The sequence below is a fragment of the Hirundo rustica genome, chromosome 2, assembly GCF_015227805.2.
Source record: "Hirundo rustica isolate bHirRus1 chromosome 2, bHirRus1.pri.v3, whole genome shotgun sequence".
NCBI lineage: Eukaryota > Metazoa > Chordata > Aves > Passeriformes > Hirundinidae > Hirundo > Hirundo rustica.
In genome coordinates this window covers 36,194,127-36,221,077 of record NC_053451.1, presented here as the reverse complement: position 1 = coordinate 36,221,077, position 26,951 = coordinate 36,194,127, and the positions used below count along the sequence as shown (strand labels likewise).

At 36.2% G+C, this 26,951-nt stretch overlaps 1 protein-coding gene across 4 annotated transcripts in view; it reads left to right on the top strand.

Annotated features, from left to right (window-relative positions):
* GRM5 (glutamate metabotropic receptor 5) overlaps positions 1-26,951 on the top strand; it is a 248,064-nt gene that overhangs the window by 88,641 nt on the left and 132,472 nt on the right. For all 4 annotated transcript variants that reach the window (XM_058419403.1, XM_040056246.2, XM_040056248.2 and 1 more), the window contains one exon: positions 22,931-23,180. In XM_058419403.1, coding sequence (XP_058275386.1) covers positions 22,931-23,180 — 250 coding nt within the window. The remainder of the gene's footprint in view (positions 1-22,930; positions 23,181-26,951) is intronic.

Below are 26,951 nucleotides of genomic sequence, written 5' to 3'. Positions count from 1 at the left end.
AGGGGCAGGAAAAAATTTGTTGCTCTCAAGAGAGAGGTTGGTACTCCTTACATTAAGTTGTTCCTTCAATTTAATGTTATCTTTTTGGCTTTTTTGATGTTGGCTTGCCAATTTATATGCTTATCTATCTTCCTCTATTTAGGTTTTGCTTAATTCCTTTAGGTTCCAGTCTTCTGAAAACCTCTTGAGTCACCTTAGACATCATCTAGCCCATCTCATGTACACTTGCTGGGCTCAGTAAATTTCACCCTGTTAACAAGGGCTCATATTTCCAGTCAATCTCAGGTCCATCTGTATCTCCTTCTGACCACTGCCATCTGTTTAACTTCTGACCAACTGCCTTTGTCACCCTGATGAGTCTATAAATCACACAGAAAACAAACCATGTGGACTTTTTTGTGCTTAGAAAAACACCCAAAGGAGGCCTTAAAATTTCTTGTGTGGCAAATATTTTCCTTACACGGAGGTTTGAACTTTGAGCTTCTTGATAAATTAGTTTTGAAGCAAGTGTTGGAATATAAAAAGGAAAAATTATAAAATTGGAAAAGCATACAAAGTATTTCAGGCTTTTCTATGATTGAAAATACATCTGAATGTTTACTTGGAGAGCAGTCAGCAGATTTAATTAGCTTGATAGGTTTATCATTTGAAAAAATTACTATGACTCCTAATAGAATGACACTATTTAGTTGTGCTCTTTTCCAAGCATGGTAGAAATCCACCTTAGATTTTGAACTCTGAATAACCTACTTGTCTGTTTGAAAAATGGTTATGTTGCTGTAGAGAATATTAAAAACTATCCTAGAGAACTTTCAGGAATGCACCTTATACAGAACTTATAGTAAAATAATTTTGCAAATACTTGATCAGTTAGGGTCAGTTTTTGTGGGATTATATCACTCTTTCCTTAAATGTCTTTTGACACCTCTCAATTAATGCAAATTGTCACAAAACCTGAGATGTTTCACTAGTGATATCACAAAATTATATTTATTCCCCTGTAAAAAATGCTTAGGAATTATATTTTGTACTATTTTAATTGTGTGGGTCAGTGAGGACATAAGCTGACAGGATTTGTGTTATCATAAGCAAAAAAATGGTTAAGCATCTTGAAAGTTGATATTACTTTCACTAATTCTTTAGAAAATTTCAAACTTCTTTTCTAAATTCAGTTTATGGTCACAAGAAACATAAGACTAGAAATTGTGCTACCTTTTCAACTAAATTGGGTAATTACTATAAATGTTCAGTCACTTGTATTTACATGGTCTGGCCCTTTTTCCAGTAAAATAGTAAAAGTTTAATTGAATTATTCGTTATCAAACTCACACTCTGGCTAAAGAATATATTTGATAGTTTTATAGTAAAAGGTAAAGATTATGTTTTGTTTACTTACAGTATTTATGTCTCATTTACATGACACCCTTCAGCACACCAGGCTGCTAAAATAATTTTTTGCTTTAAAGATTGTAAAATGTGATTATAAAGTCAGGCCTGTATCACTTATGCAATGGCACAATATCCCTAATATTTTTTTTCTTGTCTTGATATGCTCCTAATCGGAAGAAAGAACAACCCACGGCACACTTCTATACACACAAGGAAAGAATCCTATAAAGTATGGAAGTCAGCTATCTATTCCACATGCTCCACTGATATTGTTTTTTGCTATTGACTGATTAGGGAAAGTGGATGTCTCTGGAGGCAGTGCTGGAGCTCCTTGTTCCACCAAAAGTACAAGTCAACATAGCCTGTATTATATAACTTCATACATTTGTTTTGTTTGCTTAGCATCCTACTGGCAATTCCCGGATCTGTTTAAATTTCACCAAACACATCCTTGACACTCAGCTAATCAACAGTTTCATAGGACTTTTACCCTATTTTTTGGTGTCAGGGAGGTGAGAGTCAAAAGATACCATGAAGAACAGAGTGGACTTCTTTCAAAGGCAGGGAACTTTCCAGGGGAGAAGTGAGGTTTTCTTCCCTGAATAAATTATATTTGTGTTTCATTGAAGTATATAATGTGCACACTCAAGGAAACTAGAACTTGACAACATGACAGGCAAGATTGTATTCTCAGTCCTCCAGCAATGAAATAATTATTGAGCTTTGGCTGCATCATGGAACTGAAGAAGTTTACAGAGTGAAACAGTAGCTTGAAGATTTCTATGAAGCATTTCCCCAGTGTGTGACAGAGCTCAAAAAAGTACCTATTTAAAAATGTAACAAGCAGTTGTAAGAGGCTGATATCACAACCTGATCAAAAATAATACTGATATTTCAGGACAGTGAGAGATCATGACAGAGTGAGGGAGGAGAAGCTGCCTTGGGAAAGTGAAAATAAGTACTTTGGTGGAGAGTCAATAGAAAGATGTAAAAAAACCCTAAGCAACCCATATCATAACAGTTCCTTTTAAATTTGTAAGAATAACTGATCATCTGTTAGTGTTTGGAACATAAATTCCATAAACATAATATCCTGCTGGAGAATGTATTCTTTTGCAGTTCTAAAAGACAAGCTGTCCTTCAGAATCTCTCTGCATGTGATAAGCAGAAAAGCACTCCCATTGGAACATGTCAGGTTTTCTAAATCTTTATGAAGCAAGGGAGAAAGAGATACATTTAGCTATGATATATAGATGTCTGCATTAATAAGCAGCATCTTTGCTTGAGGAGATTCCCATGAGGATGTTATGTCCACATCAATGAAGTGCCATTAGATTGAGATGTACTATCTTGGCAGCTGTTCCAAATTGAAACTCACAAAAATCTGAGATGGTGATGCGTGCCAGTATGTATTAACAAATAACAGAATGAACGGATAAGCAACTGCAAAATCTGAGCTGATATAACACAGAGATTTGAGAGAATCAGTAATGCAAGACAGCTCATTCAGTTTGAAGGCAGAAAATCTGTCCTGAATTTACTAGGTGGTCTATTATTCTTGAGCTTTTGCTGGTAAGATGGTCAACAATTAGTGAAGTCTACAGGCACCAGGTAATCTAGACTTTCATATTCCAGAAGTGATTACACTCTTTCACAAAGCAATTTAATATGATCCTGAACAAATTTATATAGGATGTTTGAAACAATTTTAAACCTTATCTACTTTTCAGGGTTTTAAAGGCATAGATAATATTTTTAAAACCTTTAATAGTTTTAAATGCAAGAATCATATCACTTCTTATACACACATACAAGCTTTTTCAGGAAAAAATCACCTATTTTTAAACTGAATTAACTTGTTGATATATCTTGCGATTCCTTAGCTCTTTTTGCTTTTATAAAGAGCAGTCATGAAGTAATGGAGGTCAACATGACATTGTTTCTCATCCTTAGGAAAGGATGTATTCTGTCTATACCATGATACAGAAGAGGACTGACGGCATAATCCAAGAGCTAGTCAATAATAATGTACTGTGATTTAATAAATTCCCAGTAGTCCCCATATAACAGTGTACCAAACTGTAGTTTCAAAATATTTCCAATATGAGATTAATGTGAAGAACATGATAAATTCAGGAGTATCATTGTTTTATCTACTTTTCTAAACATTTGGGTACTTATGTCTTTATAATTCTAGCATAATCTTAAACCAAACCAGTACTCAGATATCCTAAATTTTACCTTCTATTTCATATTAAACCCAATGCTGATGCTTGAAAGTGAAGCATAATTTTTATAAGAAGCTTAAACTAGCACACCTTTGTTATTCACAAAATCTGGACTCAGTATCCTACTCTAAAGAAAAATGTGGTACAAGTTTGGTCACAGCATGCAAGACATAAGGTTTGAAAAACAAAAAAAAAGAAAGAAAGAGAGAGGTTGCGGAAAGGAAAGACTTCATATATTGAGAGTTTAGTGTGAAATATCTAATGGTGAATTTCTCCTCAATGATAAAGGGTCCAAAACCCTCTGCAGCTCCATGAACTGAAACATAAAATTTTGTGATAAAAAGAAAACTGGAAAGGTTTTCCTGCTTCAGTTTGCTTGTCATAAACCAGGAAAATAATCCATAGTCATGTTTACTTGCTTTATGGTTAACAGTTTTCTCTAGTACTTATGGTTTATATAATCATTTAAGGGTGCTTTGGCATGTTCTGAATAAATCATGAGATTATATTAGAAGTATGATAAGCTTGAATTTTGCCAAGTATAATGTTATGCTGGAAAATTACAATGATTTTTGTAGCTGGCTTGTATACCTGTTTGAACTGAATATTCATCATCTCCACTGAAAGCACGTGGGTTTTCAGATCTTATAGTGAAAATGACCTCATATTTTTAGACAATTGGCATATTCACGGAACATCTATGACTTTTGTCAGATTGTTGGGTTGTTTTCAGTCACATCTGGAATTTCTCATGCTATATCCATGAGTAGTTTCTCATGGCCAACTCAGAGAGCTAAACCTCAGAATAGTCACTGCCCTGCACATTGCAAGGGATTGAAAATGTAGAATTTAAAAGAAAGCACTCCTAATTTCTGTTCCATATATTATTGAAACTCTGGTGCATTGTGTGAAGAATAGAGAACTGAAAGTAGCATATAAGGCAAAAGATTTTGCCAGCTAAAATTTTAAAACAATTGTTATTTGCATTACTAAAAATCAGTGAATTCCAGCTATGCAATGAATTGTTAGATCATCACATAAGTGATATATTACCTGGTCCTAACTGATCATTGTTTTTTTTTCAACAAAATCTGTTTTTTAATGGAATAAATAAACAACCGGGGCAGTAAACAATAAAAAAGCTGTATCTGTATTTCTCTTTAGGTTTAAGTGGTTCTATTTCTGTTATGTATCCAGGGGCTGATTAGATAAATTGATAGAATCATAGAATAATTTGAGTTAGAAAGGAACTTCAAAGATGAGCTTGTTCTAACTATCCCAGCAGAGACAAGAAACCCTTTCACTAGAACAGGTTGCTCAATATCCCATCCATCGAACAAATTGTGGGGCATCCAGAACACCCCTGGACATCCTGTGCCAGTATCTCACTATCTACACAGTAAATTATTTCTTCTTTATGTCCAGTGAAAGTCTCTTCTTTCAGTTAAGAACCGTTGCTCTTTGTTCTGTCGCCATAGGCCCCAGTAGAAATTTTCTCTCTGCCTTTTTCGCAAGTTTCCGTAATAAGTTGAAAAGCTGCAATAAGGTCTCCCTGAAGCCTCTTCTTCTTGAGACCTGACAATCTGAAACCTCTCAGCCTTTCAACAGGTACTGCCAAATACTGCAAAATGTTTATTACCCAGTTTTGAAAGGTTTACCATTTTAATCAAATTAAGTCGGTTTCCAGGTATATTAATTTGGGTTTAAAGGTAGGAATTGCTCTGAGAGGATATTATTAAAGAGTCTAAGGAGAGTAGTCCTATTGCTGCACACCTATGACTCAATCTCCCAAAAGTTTTAAGCAGGAGTTTCACCATTAACATGATACACCAGAAGCTCAGCTATTCCAAAACCACTTTCTACTTTCTTCACTATATAAAGGACGAAAGAAGGTATTTCACTAGGATTGGCTTTGTGAAGCCAAATCTCAGGGTAAAAAATTTTTGTGTCAAGACTTCTGCCTACAGGGTTATTTTCAAATACTCTCTCTGCCCAGAGAGGGAGGGTTGCCTAGTAAAGCAAGTACGGAGCTAGAGGGCGCACGCTGGAGTAGGTGTTTTCAGCAATTTTGTTAGATTAGTCCTTAGGCTCCTCAGGAATTTCTTTTTCTTCTGTTTTAGTGCAAAACAGTTTAACTTCATATGCATTATACGGTTGATCAATTGATTAATTATTTAAGGCTTGCTGTAATTGATATTTTGGAATGGCCCTTGGGGGCCTGCTATGTCTCACCTGAATTGTGAGCAGAAATTAAGCAGTGATTATATTGTTTCTTGAAACCCTAATGCTGCCCTTGGCCTTCCATGCTGCCATGTGGTTTGAATAATCACAAGGCGTTCCCTTTTTGCCTAATTCCAGTTTCCTGGATGAATATTAATGACTGGACCTTCAATTTGTACAAAGACATAGGGCATAAAAGACAATTAGGAAAAGGTGCCCTGCTCAAATCAGAACTTCACACAGCACTTCATACCAGCTAAAAATATGAAATACAATGCTGCATTGGCCTTGGTGTAACATGCATGTAACTTGTGAGCATGATCATTCTCAAAGATTTCTCTACTTTTCAGTGAAGGACTGACAGACAGTTGATTAGATTTATAATCTGGGAAGCAATGGACTGTAACAGTTTTTTGCAGGTTGTCAGTTGCATAAAGAAAGAGTTTGAAGCATTTACTTGATCATATTGTGTCTCAGGTACGAAAGTAGAGAGCATGAGGAAATATGAAAATTCATTTTTAACTAGCACTTAGAGATCCGTTGATGACTCATTCAATGAAAGGGAAAGTTATTACTACTAATTATTATCAATTTGAGGAAATAGATTTAGTATTGTTTTCTTCATGGTTTACTTCAGCTTCCATGTTCCTTGGTGTATTATTTTGTCTCTAGTTTGAGTAAGTCTTGTTTCACTTCAATAATTTTCTAATTTTGATCTGATGATTTTACTCAGCTTTGTCACATTTTCTTTTAGAGTCCTGTGGACGCTTACAAGAGCATCAGTAAGGGCCAAAGGTTCTTGAGGAACATTAAATAAATGAAGTTGGACCAAAACCCCATTAGCTTTTCAACCTAAGTAAACATTCATGTCCTTATGGGATTGATGGGTTTTTAGCCTTCTCAAAATTAAAATTAACTTTCTTTATGGCCCACAGCAGCGATAGCTTGGAGTTCTCATCTCTATTCCTCTGTGTGGACTAGACCCTGGAAGTTGCATTACTTGGATGGAAAATTGCTAACCAATGCTAAGGTTAAGAAAAAAAAAAATAAACATACTGGCACACTGTGGCCTTATTTGTTTTCAGGGAAAATTTTTCTAGTAGAAATTCTGGCTTCTATTTTGTTTCTCTCATCTCCCCCTCCTTTTCATGTTTTTAAACCATTGTATCTTTCTCTTCTATCACATTTTGAATATTTTGAGACTGAAGATATCTTTCATTTTTATTTACCACAATTAGCACACTGGATCATGCTCCGTTGATCCTGGCTTCTGTTCATTAGAGTGAAGCAGATAATGGCAAAGTAGTTGTGAATGGCAGCAAAGAGGGAATGGTGTCATTGGATTCTCTGGACACTAATCAAGATCTAGTTGCAGCAGATGATACTGGCCACACTTTCCACAGACACAAACTAAAATCTTCCTCAAGGCACTAAAATCCTCATTTTTCTCTTGATATTCCTTTGGTACCTAGTAACTGAGTACTACATTACTATTTTTTGCCATATCTCAGAATGCTGGAGGCACTTTGCTATCTCCCTAATATTACAGGTCCAGGCTCAATGCTTTAGAGAAAGATGAGGACACATGATGCCATGTTCAAGAGACAGCATATTCTAGCTTTTACAAAGACAATGTTAAAGACATGATTTTAGCTGCAGATTTTAGTAGAAAATTGATTTTATTAAACTTCAGAGAAAAAAAAAAAATTCTCTGGATTTTTGCTCTTGAAGAGAATTCTGAAGAATTTGCTTTAACCAAAAGCAAATAAATAATTTCGTTAAAACATAAAAAATGTGTTTCTTTTGTTATGAAAGATAACATTGAGATGTTCACAGCAGGTCCTTCTCTGAAACCTTCAGATGTTGAAAATCAACTTGGAATTTTCATGGGAAGGTTTCAATATCTAATCTTTCTGAAAGGAAAGAGGCATTGAAAATAAACAGACTTTGTCAAGCAGGGTATTATCACATATTTATATAGTACAGCTAAAATGGAGATCACAAGTATATTGGCAGATACCTAAATAAATCATGTAAAGCACATAGTATTTTAGAGATAAATAAGAAAAAAAATGTAAAAAATAGTACCATAAAAGGTAGAATTTATTTTTTCTTCTTTCATACACCACAAAAATATTCCAAAAAGACAGAGAAGTTTGCAGAACTTCAGTCAGAATTTTCTGCATTAAACTGCTATACTGAGAGAAAATCAACACAGCATCATTAACTTTTATGCAGGAACAATACCCAAAAGCAAAAACCTGTCTTTAATATTGCAATATATAGTAATGAAAAGCTGACAAACATTCAGGAGTCCACTAACACAGGAACACATATAGGGAAGAACATGATCATTTGGAGACCAGAAGGCATCATTGCAGATTTCCACCTGCCTGCCATCTTTGTTAATGTTATTTTTTACTAATTTTTCCAGCTTATTGCAGACATTGGTTAAAATTACTTCAATTATTCATGTACTTTCCAGAATTACAAATCATACTCATGCTGTGGGGATAAGGATCTTTGCAAAACACTTTTTCATGTACATACCAACAAAGCCCAGTGCAAATCTTCTCAAACATGTTTATCAGAGAATTAAAGCTGTTTGCTAATAACAAATTGAAAATCTGTGGTGCAGAAATATTATGCATAACCTTCTAAATCAGATTAACTGGTGTTCCTTCTTTCATACAATAAATTCCATAAGGAGCATCTGTTCAAGCCAGTGCCTGATGACCTGGCAGCAGATCAGAGAGCTTGCTGCTTTCTGCACTAATTTTGGAGTCTGGTCCAAGCAGGAACATCATTACTTAGAGTCAAATCTATTTTACACTGAGATTAACATACTGTGATACCTGCTCATTGTGGCCCATCACTACTTGTGCCATTTGTGCACTCAGCTGTGGTGTGTTCAGCGGCTCCTCTGCTCACTCTCAAATGCTGGTACATTTCCTAACATCGACTTTCCACACCACTGTGGCCTTTTTTTTAGCAAACACACCATTACAGTTGTTGAGGTAATAGAAATGCAAAGAGGGCTGAAAAATCAGAGACGCTTGCCATAAGAACAGATCTGCTTTTTAACTAGTATTTCATTGAATTTGACAAGAAAATTATTAATATTATGAAGACAATGTAAAAGCTATTGGAGACATATCTGTTTAAGACTGAGGAATAACAGTGAGGGCAAATTGCAAAGGAAGGTGATCAGTTCATCATATCCCCAAATAAGAAGGGAAAAGAAGCTTTAGATGTAACTGACTCTTTGGAAAGATCCAAGATGAAATTCTGTTATGCACCTTAGGTATGGAGATTCTGTCTTTCTTTGTGGTAAACATTTGTTTTCATTGTCTAACATAATCTAAAACCTGCCTTGTCATGATGGAGTCACTTGAATGGAGGAATGGTGAACTGAGGCTTGGGATCTCAACACATGGATATAAAGGACTAGGAAGCCAACAGGCATCTAAACTCTCCTGAAATAGGAGGCAATTTTTCCCCCTAGCTGCTTAAAATGAATTGTAGCTAGTTTTTCAGAGTCATCAATTTCAAATAATGGAGGATTACATACTATTCCGATGATCCAGCAGTAGTCAACACTTTTGACTGTAATGTCAATAATGCCACTCTATAACAGGTTAAATTTTCACAGCAGGTCCTGAGCCATTTAAAACAAGATAAAGAAAATTCTCTATCGCCTACACTTTACAAATATTCTTTGGGAGAATTTTTTATTTTTATTTCATTTCCCCTGATGTAAAATCAGCCAGTGGAACCACAAAAGTTCACAGAAACATGGCAAGAGAGGTTTCCCAAAATATGCAAAGATTTTCTGAATAACCTAGTTCTTTTACTGGAACCTAATAGTATAAAATTTCCTAAATCTAGTATTTGATTCCTTCTCTGGCTCAGTTTCCTACCCTTAAGTGAAGGACTAAATAATTTCCACGATGACTCTTACTAGAGCTGGCAATTTATTTTTAAAGATAAGAAGCATTCTTTTTCAGGTCCAAAATTACATTGAACGCTTGTTCAAAAAATACCCTACAAATCAGGAAGATTTTCCCTGTGGAATTAGATTAATGAATGAGAATGGCCAGGTCAAAGACAGATTGGAAAGAACTTTGAGCAATATATCGAGAGGAAGGTGTCCCTGTCCATGTAAAGGAGGTTGGACTAGATGAGCTTTGAAGGTCCCTCCCTATTCAAACCACCCCATGATTTATGATTCTATGATTTAGCATGTTTTGGGTGGATTCCTTTGGATACCTGAAAATAAGACAACTAAGCAAACCAAATTAAGCACTCTGTAACTCTAGTCACCTCATCTACCAAAAAAAAAAAAAAAAGGAAAGATGCGTAAGATAGGTAGGTGTATCCTCTCCTCTCCTAGTTCCTCTCTATTTGTTATAAATAGACCAAAGGCAGTGCATAGGAGGATGACTCAAGATCCCAACTGACAAGGTTAAGATCACAATTAGCAAGTCTTATAGTGGGAAATTTATCTAGCTTTCCTTTATAAATAATCATATGCCTGACATTTTGCAAGTACTTTATTATTATTATTATTATTATTATTATTATTATTATTATTATTATTATTATTATTTTACCTTAACATGACTTTATTTCCATTCTCATTCTTTGTTTTTCTTGTATAAATAGAATTATGCATTTTAGAAAATGTGCTCTCTTACCCTGACTTTGTGTCATGCTTAACATGGGGAGGCCAAGATCTTAGCAAGGGCCTGCAAACAATATTTAGTACAAGCTGAGCTTATAATCATAATAATTATTAATACACTGTTTAAAGATATAAATACAAAAGAGTTTCTCTATCTGTCTACTCAATACTTTGCTTCATCCACAAAGTAATATTTAATAAATATTCCCCTCATCCCCTGTCTGTCTCCTTACTTTCTGACTGGTACATATTGTCATATGCCTGTGCCACCTTTGCAGGAGGGATTTTCTTTAGTTACTACCTCATATGGATGCTGCTTGTACACCATGGTCAGAAATTTCTGAAAATCAACTGCACCTGTGGTGTGGGTTGATTTTTATGATCTTCATTAATATCTGAAGTCAATATAATGTGCCAAGTGTATGCATGATGAAAAGGACTGACTCCTGTCAGTCTTGAGCTTTGCACTTGATAGGGGTCTCAGATGAAATTTAACCTGAGGCTAAAATTATGAAAAATATTGTCATTTTTGTATATTGTACTTTAAAAAAAAAAAAAAAAAAAAGAGTAAATCCAGAGTCTAAGGTTGGTTTTGTTTGTTCTTTTGTTCTTTCATAATTTTAATTCTATTTTTTTTCCCCCTTCACCTGATATTTACACTGGTTTTTTTTCATAAGAGACATTTTATAATAAAGTGCTTCATTATTGATGAACACTGCCACTAAATGCAATATCAGGTCTTCAAACAGGTCAATGAAGTTTGCTAGAGCCTTGTAAGTTAGTGTTTTTGAAAAGGTAAAAATAAAAATCAAGTTCTGAGGAAGCTTTAAATATGGACAGAAAAAAAAGCCCATGTGACATCTCAGTCTACTTCTTGCTTCTTTCTGTGTGCTCCTTAGTTATACCTTTAATTAAATTAAATCCAGGCAGGTTTAGATTTATAGTTAATTCATAAAATCACACAGCAAAGATTTCCTGCCACAGCTTTTCGGACCTAGTTGTGCCTTGTGGGAATAGGTCTGAAAGGAATATAATATTAGGTATCTTTCTACCCCTTTTAAAGGTATATGTCTGTTCTGGAATGAGATACAAATTAGCCTCAGAGATTGTTTGGAATGTAGTTTTTATATCCTGATTTTTAAAAATTGCAACTCTGAAGAAGAAGTAATTTTTATTTTTTTTATTCCCAGCAAAAAGAAATTCCCTACAGAAAAAGACTACAACTAATTCAAATAATTAAAATATTTTGCTTTAGCATAACAGGAAGGAATGTTTTATTTTACAGAATAATTTTGAATTTTTTGGCTAATTTTCCCAGAACTTTTTGGTTTAACTATGAAAAAGAACCTTTTTCTTTTGCCCAAATTCTAGTCAAGTCAACAATATCTTTAGAAAACTTTACAATGTTTCTGTGTCCTATCTGGCATCCTTGGTACTGTCCAGTTAAAAGCCATTTGCAAATTTCATTAACATTGTTTACTACCTTTTCAGATCATTAAGGAAAAAGCTAATTTGATAGATGAGAGTGTTTAGCACATCACACGAGGCCATCTTACACAAATGTGAGCATGTTGCAATCAAAAAGGGTCTCTGATCACTTTGGCCAAAAGGCTTTTACTCTGTGTCCTTCTAGGGGACCTCAGCAGTCTGGTATAACTGTATATATTTTTGATGCCCTCTTATGTAAAACCTATCTGAGGTGCATAACTTTCCAAAAAACCAAAATGAGGTAACACTACTTCTTCCTGAAAGAGAAACTGAGGGAAGAGCTCAGCCAAACATGTTTCACTTCTGCAAAAAAACAAACAATTTTTTGTAAGAAATGAGTAATTTCCTTCTGGTGTCATAAAAAGGAACAATGCATCCTTAAAAAAAAAAAAAAAAATTCAAAACAACCCCACAAAAAATATATATCAAGCCAGCCTAGTATCTAGTTCAGAATATTTGTGCAAAATAAGTGAATTTATCTTAAAACTATATACTAAGAGGCTATGAATCTAACTTCCCTGTGTTAGGTACAAAACAGAATTTAAATCATTGTTTAAACTGTATTTCTCTCTTTCTAACTTGAGACATAAGCTCAATGACCTTCTCACAGATCTGCCTTGATTCCATTTTAAATTATATTTCCAGTGATTTGAATTATGATAAACAGAGTATGGTTATTAAATCTGTGAAGACTACCATGTTGGATGACACTGCTCCTAAAACAGAATATTCTAATGCTTAAATACTGGATGTAGAATGACTGACTGAGAAGCAGTTCTGCAGAAAACAAGACAGATAATTAAAATGGATCACAAGTTATACTTGTGTCAACAATGTCATTCCGTTTTTAAATAAGGTAAATATCCTACCAAAAATACACGAACAGGTAATGAGTTTTTGAGGCATGAAATATTTTTTCAATTCTACTCTGTCCAGGAAAAGTACAAGTTGGGAAAGTACCACACATTGAAAAAACCTGCACATTATCCCGCCTGGACAACATAAACTAATTGGCAATCACTCACAAGCAAACCAGAACACTGGACTTGTTTAATCTTTAAAAAAATGAAGTGGACATGTGGTGATTGTCTTAAAAACTGTTGAGGTCTTCTGAAAATATCAATTTGAGAAGCTATTCTCATATATGACAGAAAATATTTAACAGGGTCAAATACAAAGAGAATATAGAAAAGCAGGCTAAGAACCAGGGAAGAAAAAATTCTGAAAAGACTGATTTGGATTTGGACAGATTATTCAAGGTAGCCATGAAATCTCAACTACTGTTGAAAGCTTTTAAAATAAAAATGCTCGCGAAATTTTTAGTAACTAATTATGCTTTTGCTATAGGGCAGCTTAGTCTGAAATTCAGCAAATCACAGGAGGGAAAAGGTTGAAAGGGACCACAGTGGGGTCATCTGGTCCAACCTCCCTGCTCAAACAGGGCCATCCCAGAGCACACTGTACAAGATTGTGTCCAGATGGTTCTTTAATATCTACAGTGAAGGAGACTCCACACCCTCTCTGGGAAATCTGTTCCAGTGCACAGTCACCCACACAGTGAAGGAGATCACATTCTTGCCTTCAACCCTGTTCTGTTACTATTTTCTCCTTCTTCAGTTTCTGCATCCCAAAGCTGAGGATCATAGTGTCCTAGTGATACCATATTCCAAAAATACATTCCAAAAATACCGTTATTGCAACAAACTCAAATAAATTTTTCAAATATTTTTGTGAGAATTCAATATTCGTTATCCACCAAGAGGCAACAATTATCCAAAATGCTCCTGAAATTAAAACATCTGCAAGAAAGTATCTGATCCCACAGTATTGGTCTTCTCGTCCTTCACAGTATACTCTTAAGAATTATAAATATACCCCAAGAAACTTCATATTGCCCTCTTCAAGCCCTTTTGACAAGAACTTCCAGGAAATACAGTCAATTGTCAAATACTGCCTTCCAGTTACCATACTACATATTCACAGATTCCTGATAGACCTCTCTGTTCTCCAAATTCATACGGAGACACAAAACTCACTCCTGTCCCAGATTAAGGTTCTGAATATGAATGTGTATAATCATTTAAAGTGAAAATAAGGTGTACTCTTTGGAGTAGCCTTGCCATTTTCTTCAGCTACTGTTGGGAAATTCTAGGTGCTGTTTTATAAACTAATGTTAGACAGTGATTGTTACAATACACATGATGTGATCATTAATACAACAAAGGAAAAGTGAGTTTTTGCGAGACAAAACTGTCATGTTTCATTCTGTCTGACCAATGTAGATGGTGTTCTTTTATTGCAGTTGTCTGAGTATTCCATAGTATGGCTGCTATTGCACCACCACTCTCAGGGAAACATTTTTATCTTCATTTCACATATGAGGACAGAGGGAAGAGAGAAAGGCACTTAGAAAACTCAAGATTAATTGAAGGCCTTTGGAAGCTAATAATCTCTGAATTATGCTTCCTTTTGCTGGATGATTTCTGGTATTGCTCACCTACTACATTAGTAAAATAGGACATCATGTGTATTTCAGAAAAGACCAGATGCAAACTATAGCAGAGTTAAGAATTAATATTACATGAAGTTATGCTCCAATTTATGGATTTACAGAAGTGTAATGTTGTTCATTTGTAGAATGGACCAACTTTTTTGAGAAGTACAATAACTGATAGCCTAAATTAGAACTGGGACTAGGTCCAAATGCTGGTGAATAAACCTGAGGCAGCTGAACTCCTTGGGAATTCACTACAGCCACAATAAAGGATACAGAATCATAGACCAAAGAGTTCCCACTGCAAAGCCCTCTCCTTTCTATCTTATCTTATCTTTTGTCTCCTGGAAGAAACAGCATGAAGTCCAATACTGCTAGTCTCAGGTGTTCTCACTTCACCTGAGAACCAAACAAAAAATGAAAAGTATAACCCTGAAGGAAAATGAAAGAAAAGCTGAGCATCCCTGGAGTCTACTAGGAACTGTTATATTAATGGAAAAGTCTTAGAGTCAGGTAAATAGAAAGAGTTATTTCCCAAACAGAAAATACAGAAAAATCTTAATCTCTCCAGTCTGAAAACAAGGAGAGCAGTCAGAGATGGCAGCGTGTTTCTGCAAGAGCTGTCAGACTTTAAATCCTCTAGCAGACATCAGCATCATGTAGGACTTCAAACATTGCTCAGTGGACAAGAACCACAAAGCTGCAGACATTCCAGTCAGCAGGCGGGATCAAAGGAAGCACACAGAAAAGGATGTTTCCACATTGTTCCCTTTGCTCACGTAACAGCAATGTTTAAATTAGTTTCTCTTTTAAAGTTATGAGATGATAATTTTAAAATAAATAAAAGGGGGTGCATTAAACTGTGAAACTAGGTCGTCATCTTGAGAAATTAATTTTTTATTTCAAAATAGCTCAGAGAAGATGAGAGAGAAGAGACTTTGATATCAAACTGATACTTATGAGTTCTCTTAGATGAGGAGATAATGAAGAGATTTGTTTAAATTAATTAAGTGCACTTATGTTTGGAGTATTTTGTATGTTACTTTTCTAAAAGAATTTAAAAGTTGGTTAGTTAAAAAAATACCTTATGTATAGAGCTAGTCTAAAGGCCTTTGGATGAGAACTTTTAGTCAGAAAATCCCTAGCAGCTTAAACTAAATCTCACAATAAAGGATAAATTATTTTCCTAATTAACAATGTTAAATTTGTTTTTAAGAGTTCAAATATTTTAGCTAATTACTCTGGAAATAAAAATAGTTTCCTGACTGAAAATACATGTTTGATTTTATTTTACATTGCATAAATTAATACAAGTCTTATATTAAATGATAAAATGGTCAGTATCTAAATTAAATACTATAATTTCCAGACATTATTTCAGTGGATTGAATTTTAAGAAGATTAGAAGTCAGGGCGGGGTGGAGGCCTTTGGTCAGCTAACATTTTTGTGACTGAAATGAAAACATTTCATGTCCTCAAAGAGAGAAAACTAAAAACCCCAGAACTCTTCACAGAAAAGAAAATTAGGCTCATAGCTGTTATGGTAGCTAATGTTTCTTTATATTGACACTTCTTGAATTGCAGTAGGCAACATACAGGGACATAGGCAACCCTTTTGGGTCTGAGTTTTATGAGTACTTGGTAATAGAGAAATGCAGTTTGAAGAGCTTTCAGTTCGAACAGATAAGATTAACACCCAAGAAAAGATGTGAATGATTCTCCACTCTCATATGGATGGCTAAGGATGGAGTCCCAACTGCAGCCATCAGGGGTTATGTCCTCTGTGAGGCCTCAGATGTCAGATTTTGTCCTTTGAATCACTTTGAGACAGTTTGTGCTTACAGAAGGCAAGTATAGCAATTTTAAGGATGGAGTAATTTAAAACCCTATAGAATTTTTGCCCTGTGCTGCTCCTTTGCTGAGCAGGGCAGAGAGAAGGTTTCTCCAAGTCCAGCCAACATTCCCCATCTGCTTCACTACAGAAGTAATTTCTTTGGAGAAACCTTCTGTCCATACAAAGTTATGTACATATTTATCCTTTTTTTCCCCATGGAATTCAGATTTTACTTTTTAATATTTTATGAGGAAAGAGCTCAAAAGTCTTGAAGTTGCTATCTAGCACTCAAGATGATTGAAGTGGAACACCCCAGTTTCCAAGTGATTATTAAGAAAAAAGTCCAGTTGGAAATATTTAAGTGGAATATATTTGGAGGAACTATTCTCAATTAAGTTACTTTTAATGGGTTACTTTCAAAATGAACTTTTTATTTTATTTTTTATTGTTTTACATATATATATTTAATATAGAAAGTGAAATCCCATTTAAAAATCTTTTAAATAAAGTATTTTGATCAAATGAAAAGAAGTTAGGTTTTCTTATTATTCTTTAAACACACATAGGCAACTCCAGAATTTCAGGCATATGTGTTTTGATTTCATATGCTTTGTACCTTTAGTATAAAATAACACTCTATTGTCATGTTCTATTTGCAGACATAACTACACAGAAGGCTGTGATTTTGATCATGTTATATTCATGGCATGTGGTTGCTCCAGCTGCTCAAAACACTTGGTTTATGCCCCTATTCTTGGTAGTGAGGTACTTTAAAAGACCCATAGTCACAAGAGTAAAATGTGGAAAATATCTAGCAGGTAGCAGCAGGTATTATTGGTGTTTTTTTGCATGATTAATTTCAATTGTAAGGGTCAAAGACGCCTCAAATGTTTCCATTCGGGAAACACCCCCATATTCTCAACTTTTGGGAAGATCATCCTGCCAATTAACCAACATGCTGCCTTTCATAAATATACTGTATTACTCCCACAGGCGTTTTCAAAATTATACCAAAGCTATGCCTCCTTTTTTTATATTTCTGGCAAATTTCGTCCTTTTGGTGCAAACAGAAACTAGTGGAAAATGAAGCCCTTTATTTCTTGCAAAACATGTACTGCAAAATTTAACCTGACTTGACTTCTTTTCCATGGCTCAGATACAACATAGAATATTATTCTGGTTTGCTCTTCCTTGTCTAGAAAAATAATGAGAGTGTTTCTGCTTAAATAAATATGCTTTGTGACAGGTAGGATTATTACCAGCCTAATGAATGACATAATGCATTTCTTCTGTTTCACTCAAGGCTCCTCTTCTTTTCCTTCGTGAATTTTCACTGCGAACTGTCAGAAACAATCCTACATCTTATATCTCTCCTAACAGTTGATGCTCATCTATGGTCCAAAGAACTATCTGATAACAATTTGCATGTACAGCTATTGGGAAAAAAAAAAAAAAAAAAAAAAAAAAAAAAAAAGCCTCTTTTATGCAAAAAGGCATACATGACATCCCAAAAATTCCTGGGCAGGAGAAAACATGGTTTGTTCTTCAATTTGGCAGTAGATACTTTTCACCTCCTATTGATAACCTTTAAGGTGATATGGCAGATGTCAGTACATTTTGTTAATTATTTTAAGAATTGAAATGTTGTTTTGCTGTGTAATGCACATGAGATCTTAACGGTTTATGGTTAGGTAGTTTAATTGGCTCAATTGCTGGGCAGGAGGGGAAGTAAGAGCCACCTGCAGTTTGCCTGACCCTTTTGTATCAGATAGAAGCATTATTATGTGCTGTACTATATTAAGCTTCATCTGGAAAAAAAAAAAAAAAAAAACACAATCTGTTCTTTTTAAGCTTCTTAATAGTTTCTAGTACTGATTCATGGGAAGTGGAACCAACAGATTGTTATAGTTAGACTGTAGGTGGGGACACATATGCTTGAGTTTTGAACAAAATTCCAACTCTGCAGCAGGGATAATTCTTTTGCACAATGATGCAATTTTTTTAAAAAAAAACATGAAGAGACGTATGGGAGTAACTTTTGACTGGGCTTAGGGCCAGACGTCCAGGTAGGCAACATGCAGGATCCAGGTCGATATTTCAAAAGAACTCATCTGCCACTTGTTGCCAAGAGGACATATTACAAAAGCTATCTACTGCTAGTAGCTCTGATTGCAGCACCAAAGACCAAGTTTCAAGAGGACAGGATCAACTAAAAAACTGTGATACCTCCTCCAGCAGAACCAGTTGCAGTATAATGGTTCCAGTTTCCAAATACTGAAATGGAGATGGAGTTTGGCGGGGCAAGAGGAGCTGGATTTAAATTGACTGTACTTGAGCTCCAGCTTGTGTTTTTTGTGGAGTCTTTTCTGATGAATTGGAATTAGGCAAGCAAGAGTAAATCAATCCCTCCCTTCTGTTGAAAATTTCTGTTAGAATTTTCTTTAAATTTAGAAGTGGAAACAAAATAGCTACATGTATAATTTCCCAAGTATGTAGGCAACTTTCATCACCACATCATGGGGCTCACCACAGAACGTTAGCTTCCAGCTAAGGAGTTCCAAATTTATTTTGACTGCATGATACATCACCATTGTTCATCCATTTGTGCAAATCCTGAAACCCCTATATCCTTTCTTCTGTGTCATAGACTTGTCTGAACAGTGGGAACTGCCCTATTGGTGGAAACTTGCTCTTGCTGTGGCAGTTTCAGTAGTACTACTATAGGTATACCAAAGAATCACGTCCTTGAGGAGGCTTTCCAAAGAGAAAGCATGGAGATCCTCTTCCACTGTGAACCTCAAGGAAATCACAGAATGTACCTTACCTGCTTTCTCAGTCTCATTCCTTCAATGTTACATGTATATGTTCATGCACACACATATTTTATTCAGAAAGGAGGAGAGCCCAGAGGAAATTTTTGCTAACATATCATGAAAAAAAAAAAAAAAAAATTAACAGAAGATATTTTCATTTTCCATCAAGGAGTGTTCATTATCCCCACAGTATAGCTCATATGAGATATACGTACCTCATCAAACCACTTGCACGACAGGAAAATCCACTATGAATAATTAATTGCATAGTTTAATCAGCAAGGCAAGAGCACCGCTGGTGCTGTATGAGTGTTCAGACACTCAGTATGAGTGTCTTGAAGCAAAGCTGCTTTCTGTTTTCATCAAATCACCCTCGAGCTCATGTCGTAGGGATGTAGTTTTCACAGCTGGAGACCTCAGTGGCTCTCAGATTTGGACTGCCAGGATGTATTTTCTTCCAAATGTTAAGAACATAACATTTTCCTAAGTACCTCTGGTAGTTTAACATGTTTCCTATGATTTTGGATGACACATAACTTTTTGTATGGTTTCAGAAAATCTCCCTGTCTTGATGCTTGATGAAACCATGGTGTTTGTGCTCAAGCACAATTTATTTGATTGGAAAAGATTAATGCACTTTGTGCTCTCTAAAATACCTGTGATTTTTCAGTACTGTAATTAAACCGATTCTCAATTTTATACCAAGCCTCAGGATAACAGTTTGACTGCTAATAACACTTTCAAACAAATACTGCAGTATTTGGAACATAGAAGATATGCAGTTCTGTAAGTCAATTAGACCTGGCTGGGAATTTTCCACTGAGAGTTTTTTTGACATAGAATGAGATCTTCAGAACTTCAATGTCTTTGGGTGTCATAATTTAACCCCAGTCAGCAATGAAGCACCAGGCAGCTACTCTGTCACTCCCCTACCAGCATGCTCAGGGAGAGAATCAGAAAAAAAGTTAAGAATCCATGGTTTAAGATAAAGATAGTTTAATAGGTAAAGAAAAAACCATGCACACAAACAAAGCAAACAAGGAATTAAATCACTGCTTCCCATGAGGTGTTCAGCCATCTCCGGGAGACAGCTCCAGGGCCCCCTCACTTGTAGTGGTGATTTGGGAAGACAAACAGCATCACTCAAAACATCCCCCCCTTTCTCATTCTTCCCTGAATTTATGTACTGAGCATGCTGTCATATGTTCTGGAATATCCTTTTATTCAGCTGAGATCACCTGTCCAGCTGTGTCTCCTCCCAGCCTCCCATGTACTCCCAACTTCCTCGCCAGCATGAGAGCATGAAAAGCAGCAAATGCCTTGTCTCTGTGTAAGCCCGTCTCAGCAACAACAAAAACCATTTCTATATTATCAACCCTGTGTTCAGCACAAATCCAAAACAGCACTGTACCAACCACTGTGGAGGAAATTAACTCTACCACAACAAAACCCAGCACATTGAGGTATACAGTTTTTCCTCAAACTTTCATCTTCTATGGCAAAGATTGACAATGTTTCCTTGCTATTTGTCTTCTCTTAGAAAAAGTGAAGTAGAACATTCAGTGTTGATCCAGAATGACCTAAATAAGAATACTTTTAGACAAAGTAGTTTATTTCCTGTCAGATGGCCTAATTTTAATTTTGAAGGCCTCTGGGTCTGCTGGGAGATAAATATGACTGACCCTTCCTTTTTCCTTCACTGACTTTGGCAGCTATAGTACATATTTCATGAGACACCATGGTTTTGACCTCTAGCTGAACTGTTTCAGCATCCCATGGGAATCACCTGATGCTCATGTACCACAGGAAACACAGTTCGCCATAAGGGCATGATACAGGGGTAAGCACTGGACTCCCGATTTACTACTCTCAGGAAGCACCGCAACAACTGGCTTTAAATGACATTTTGCCCTGGCACAATTTGCCTGGTAATGTGGTTTCCATTAGGCCTGATCACAGCAAAGAAGAAAATTAAAGTCCCTTTAGGTAGAGAGACCTCCATTCAGGCTGCCATTCTGGTTGGGTGCAATTTGGAAATTCAGTGGTCTCAAGGTCTCAGTGATTCATTCCTGACGTGAAAGGAAGATGTTACTTCCTGTCTTCTTGTTCTTTGCCTCTTTTGACTATTTGGATGGTAAGATCCTAAAACTGAGCACTTTTACATCCATATTCAGTGCTGAGTGTAACAAAGTCACTGAGCTGTAGCACCAGAGTGATAGGCGTGACTCCCCAGGTGGGCAAGATGAATGCTTTATGGCTCCAATGTCCAAAGTAAAAAAAAAGAAAATTATAGTCCAAATCCATGTCTGATCCTGACTGCTCCACAGACATTTTCACTGTCAGTGCTCCAATGTACTTGTAATTCTGCTGGTAAGAGAGAGAATTCTTCTTACAAAGTCTTCATTTGCAAGCTAACAAATTTGTGAAGGATCAGCAGTTTCTTGCAACATCATCACTTTGCACTCATGTTGCTATATTATGTGAGCTTTTGTGAGATATTTACAGCTCTGAAGCTGCATTCTCATGGTCTGTACTGTAGACAATCGGTGTCTTTCACATTCCTTTCTGATGAGAGTCAACTGATTGACTTCTAGCCTGGCCAGTGGGATGGAGAGGTAGTAACCTTGTTCTCCAATCCCTGGTCATTCATTTAGAACCTGTATAGGTGAGGTTTTTGTAAATAATAAAAGTTCTTCAGCCTTCTTCGTGGAGTCAGATCTGTGAGTATCTTTTGTGTCCTTTAGCAACACACTCACACTTTTATTAATTAATTGACTGATTGTATTTCTGTGGAATACTATCGAGGGTTTAAGACATTACTTTTGAGAAAGATTTCCTGCCTCAGGGGTCTTCTTATTTAAATGAGACATGAAACAGATTTCAACAGCCAGATGGAGGAGCACAGGGAACCAGACAACCAGACACACAATCCTGGTCAGCACGACTCTCAGTTATATCAGTACATCCACTGTTTAAGAACTGTGACTTTCACGTAGGCCTGGCAGTGACGAAAGTTTCTGTGGTGAGACAGAATAAAAGAAAAAAGGTATCAGTCTGTTAATACCTATTACCAGTTTATCCCCATAGAGGAAGAAGATATTGAAAGAAAATATGAAGTTTTTCCCACTGGTAGAAATTTGATCCAGAAAAAAAACAAATAGGAAAAAACCCAGAAAGACTATTAAAGCACATTGAGTTCATCTGTGCTTCAGTGACCCCTGTAATGCTAATCCCCAATTTTATTATTCATTCTCCAGTAAAAGTTTTTCCTTCAGCAAAATAAATTTTACTTTTCACTCTAACAAAAAAAAAATGTTGTTCAGATTGCATTATGAATTAGGTGATGTTATGAGCTTTATTTGCATATATTTAAAATACTACACCTAAAAATTAATTCTCAACATATTTTTTTTAATTTACTGAAGTAAATCACAGAGTATTTGGCCACATTTAGTCAGTTTAAGAGAATCAAAAGAGACTGACATTTGTAGATACAGTGTTGTACACATTGTGGACCAGATCCTCACATGTTGTGAGGTACACACCAGCCCTTGGTTTAAGCAGAGATGCAGTCTCTTGAAGAGTAGTGAATTTTCTAGGAAAATTTGTTGATCTTGTCTTCAAAAACTGATTAATTCAAAGGTTAAAATAATATTGTTAAGATTGGTACAGTGATCTTTCTGCAAAGATGCAACCTATTTAAAAATATCTGATCTTTCCAAAGGAAGAAAAGCTGCTGCAGATTTTAATACACGCATTTTTGTTTCTGTTTGTGTTTAGGAAACTATGGTGAAAGTGGAATGGAAGCTTTTAAAGATATGGCAGCCAAGGAAGGGATCTGCATTGCACACTCCTACAAGATCTACAGCAATGCTGGCGAACAGAGCTTTGATAAGCTGCTGCGAAAGCTTCGGAGCCACCTGCCCAAGGCAAGAGTGGTCGCCTGCTTCTGTGAAGGCATGACTGTGAGAGGCCTCTTGATGGCTATGAGGCGCCTGGGACTGGCTGGAGAGTTTTTGCTGCTAGGCAGGTGAGTAATACTGCGCAGTTAGAGCCAGCCATTTTAGTCATCAGGGCAATAAAAAGAAAAAGGTCCACTTTTCTGCACATGAAGCACATGAAGCACAGACTCATGTCCTCTCCTATACCTGTGCATATCTAAAAGATGGGAAGTAATGTCAGCTTTGTTACAGCAGTACAAACACTACAAAGACATGCATCATTCTCATGATATGCCAGGCAAACACAAGTCTGCTTGGCCACTCTTAGCAGCAATCCGTAAGGGAAAACTGGCACACAAATCTTAGAGCTATATCACCTGTTTTGTTCACTGCAGTTTAAAGTGCAGTGTGTACATAAACAGCCTGAAGGTGTGTCTCATTCCAGTAACTCTGTGTTAAAAATTGCTGATGTGGCCTCTGGGCGTACCTGAAACAGAACTTCCCAAAGCAAAGTTTGTTAACTATCACCTTTTCTTCCCGAGCCAATGTGCTGATATGCATACTGTCCTAAGGGCAATATATAAGTGATCCTTTCTCTTAGCACAATGATATCAGTGTTTCCTTTCTTAACTACCAAAGGAAAAAAGGAAAAGTCATTTAGTGTGTGCTCACCCAGAAGGAAATTATCCTGGGCTCATAGGCAGAGAAGTTATTGATGTGAACCTAAAGGGATCTTTACATTCTCCCCTTATTCAACAAGGGGATCCTAAACAAGACAGGAAAATTGATGTATTGAAGACAAAATGGAGTATACTGGGAGCCAATTAATGTGATTCACTGCCTTTTCAGTGCATTAGTAGAAGGATGGCCTGCTGTTGTCCCAGGCATGAACCCTACAGGAACACAAGTAAAATGGTGTCAGTGAAACCAGAGGTCATGGTAACACCTCCAGGACTGTCTTGGCAGCTGGGAAACTGAGTCTGTCACACTGGTAGGACACCAGCCTCTGTTCCAAATCTGGCCTGTTGCATGCAGCTGCCCTTCCCCCTTGGGCAAAGGGGGGAGCAAAGAGGCAACAACTCTGGCTCTTGTCTCTGCCCTTACTCTTTGATATCAGCCTATATTTTGGCATTTTCAGATGGGAAATTAATTCTTCCTCTGATACATGGCAACTTTCTCCACCTTACTTTTTAAATACATTTTATCTGTAGGGACTTCCATGGATTGTCTTGGTCCTTTTCTGGACAGACACCCAAAGGGACCACAATCCTCAGGGTGAGATTCACCTAAATATTTTTAGACACTTCCATGTAGCCATCACTATTCTCTCTACAGTTAATTGAGCAAAATGGGACCTTCTTAGGTCCCTTGTTTGTAACATGGATATTTCAAGCATCTCAGAGAAATCATATTCTAGAAAAGGGCTTGTACAAAGACTGCCTTGATCCCTACCTTTGGTGGAAAAGCCTACTTGTCAGTTGTTTAGAGTAGATTGGAGCAAATTCCACCCCCACTATCTCTAATTGAATCTGGTGCCATGGGATGTTTGCTATCTTCTTCTGTCCTAAATACAAGAAATTAACAACTATCTGCAACAGTATCCAAATTTAGAAGTACATAAGCATTGTTTTTAAAAAATATGTTGGCCCTTAATTACTCCAGACTCCAATCTGTACAGGATTTATGTACAACAGTGCTAAATTTAGCCCTCTGAGATGCTTTTATGAATAAGGGCTTCAGGAATTGCTGATAGTGAATAAGAGGACAGCAATTCAGATTATCTTTTCAAAAAAAGCAAGGTCTAAAAAGAACAGGTTTTGAGGCTTTGCTTCAAGCTTTCATTTGTTTTGTTTGTTTTGTTTCTTTGTGAAAAACACCTGTTTCTATCTGCAGAGGAAATTATTAGTAATTATAAGAAAGTTGTTAATCGGTATATGAATTCCATTGAGTAAAGTGAAAGTGACAGCTTCTCTTAGAAGCCTAAACTGTAAAGTATTTCTAATTAAAAAAAAAAAAAAAATCCTTAACTCTACCTGACCATTTAGTGTGAATCCATGTCTGTGGCAGTACTATACAATCTAATAGTGAAAAATGCAGCATAAACTAGAAGAGTTTACAATGAAATAAAAAGGAAAGCGTCGGATTTTTTTCTATCCTTTTAATTTATTATCAGAGATTCCTATGTAATGGCTGAGAAGTGGCTACTCAGACATAGGTTAATATGACCCCAGCCAGTAAGTGCTGCATCAGTCAAGGAGACCTAGAGAGATATAGTCTCCCTACATTTGGCTCTGCACTTCAGAGATCCCAAGGATCTTGGAGCATCCCATATTTTTCTATAGATTTGTTTCCAATTTGTTATCAAAATAAACTATAAGCCAGGGAAAAATAAAACAAAAGAAGAAGCAAACAAAAACTAACTAGTTTTGCCAACTGAGGACTTTTGTTAGGCTTTGAGTTGCCCTTAGCCTGTAGAACAATGTTTTATGCTTCTGCCATTCAGCGAGAATCCTCTGTAGGGTGAGGAAAGCTGTGGAGTGACAGAGTTGCACAAAAATGTTAATTCTTACAAAAATGTTCTCCTTCCACTATGGGCTAATCTCTAGGCTTTGAGGCAGAGGTAAAAGAAAAAAGTAAAAGAAAAAACAGGGAATTTACAAGAAGGCTTCTTGCCATAAATGGGGTGAACGACAATAGCATCATTGTCCAGTGATAACCTGAGTTCCTGTAGGAAGATAAACTCTGTTTTCCAGGACCTTGATGTACTGTGTGCTCTCTTGATTTTGACTGTTTTGCTCTGTTTTCTGTGAATATTTAACTGTTGCTCAGAAGCTAGGGTTATTGGTTGGTTCTGTAGAGAACAATGTGAGGCACTGGCCTGCGATGGATGTGGTACCAGTGCAAACACAGATCCCATACAAGCAAATTGTATTGTGGACCTTTTTGTACATCATTTGGAGGGGGAAAAGGCAGTAGGCATGATTTTGAGAAGAACAGATGGTTCAGAGTGCTCTAAGGGGGAAGAGCTACATCTGAAATAAAAGAAGGTTCATGAAATTAATTTTTCTTGCAATGTTATGCAGGAAAAGTGACTAGGATAATATTTACACTTTCATTCATTGTCTGATCCTGGAGTTGCTCTCGGCTGACCATTCAACTGAGAAAGTTATAAAAAAGACATTCCAAGTGTAGTGAGAGCACCTTTCACTGGAATACAATGGGCTTACAAGAAAAACTCCATCTACTAATGAAAACAATGTTGTTCCCCCACAAATTCTTCCCTCTAGTTTTGTTAAGTAGAGAATTATTTTGTTTCTTTTCCAAACGCACAGAAAGATCTAAAATCACAAAGCCACACAGTAACTTTATGGGAAACCATAAATACATCAACATCTCCACTTTCTCTTTGCTTTCCTATATGTTCCACTTTTAATTTGGATTCAACCCTAATATTTTCAATCCAAAGCCTTGCAAAAAATATTGAGATTTTTTTAAGCTATGGATTTCTCACAGCATCTGTTTAATGCTCCGATAAAAAGAAAATGAATTGGCCAAGGAGTGCGTATCACATAAATTACCTTATACAGCCCCAAGGGGAGGAAAAAGATACCTTTCAATAAACTCTCCACTCTTGACCTACTATGCGGTTTCTGAAATTGCATTTGCCTACCTGTCACAGATATGCAAGGTGGTGTGTCATTAGTGATTGTAACATTCCAGAGCTTTTTGATTCATAGAAAATATTTTAAATGCTTAGCAAATATTTACCTCATGCATCTTGAAGAATTACTGACTTAACCTCAAATATAAAGGTGAGTGTGCTGACTTTCAAGTGTGAAAAAAACGTTATTTTAACTTAA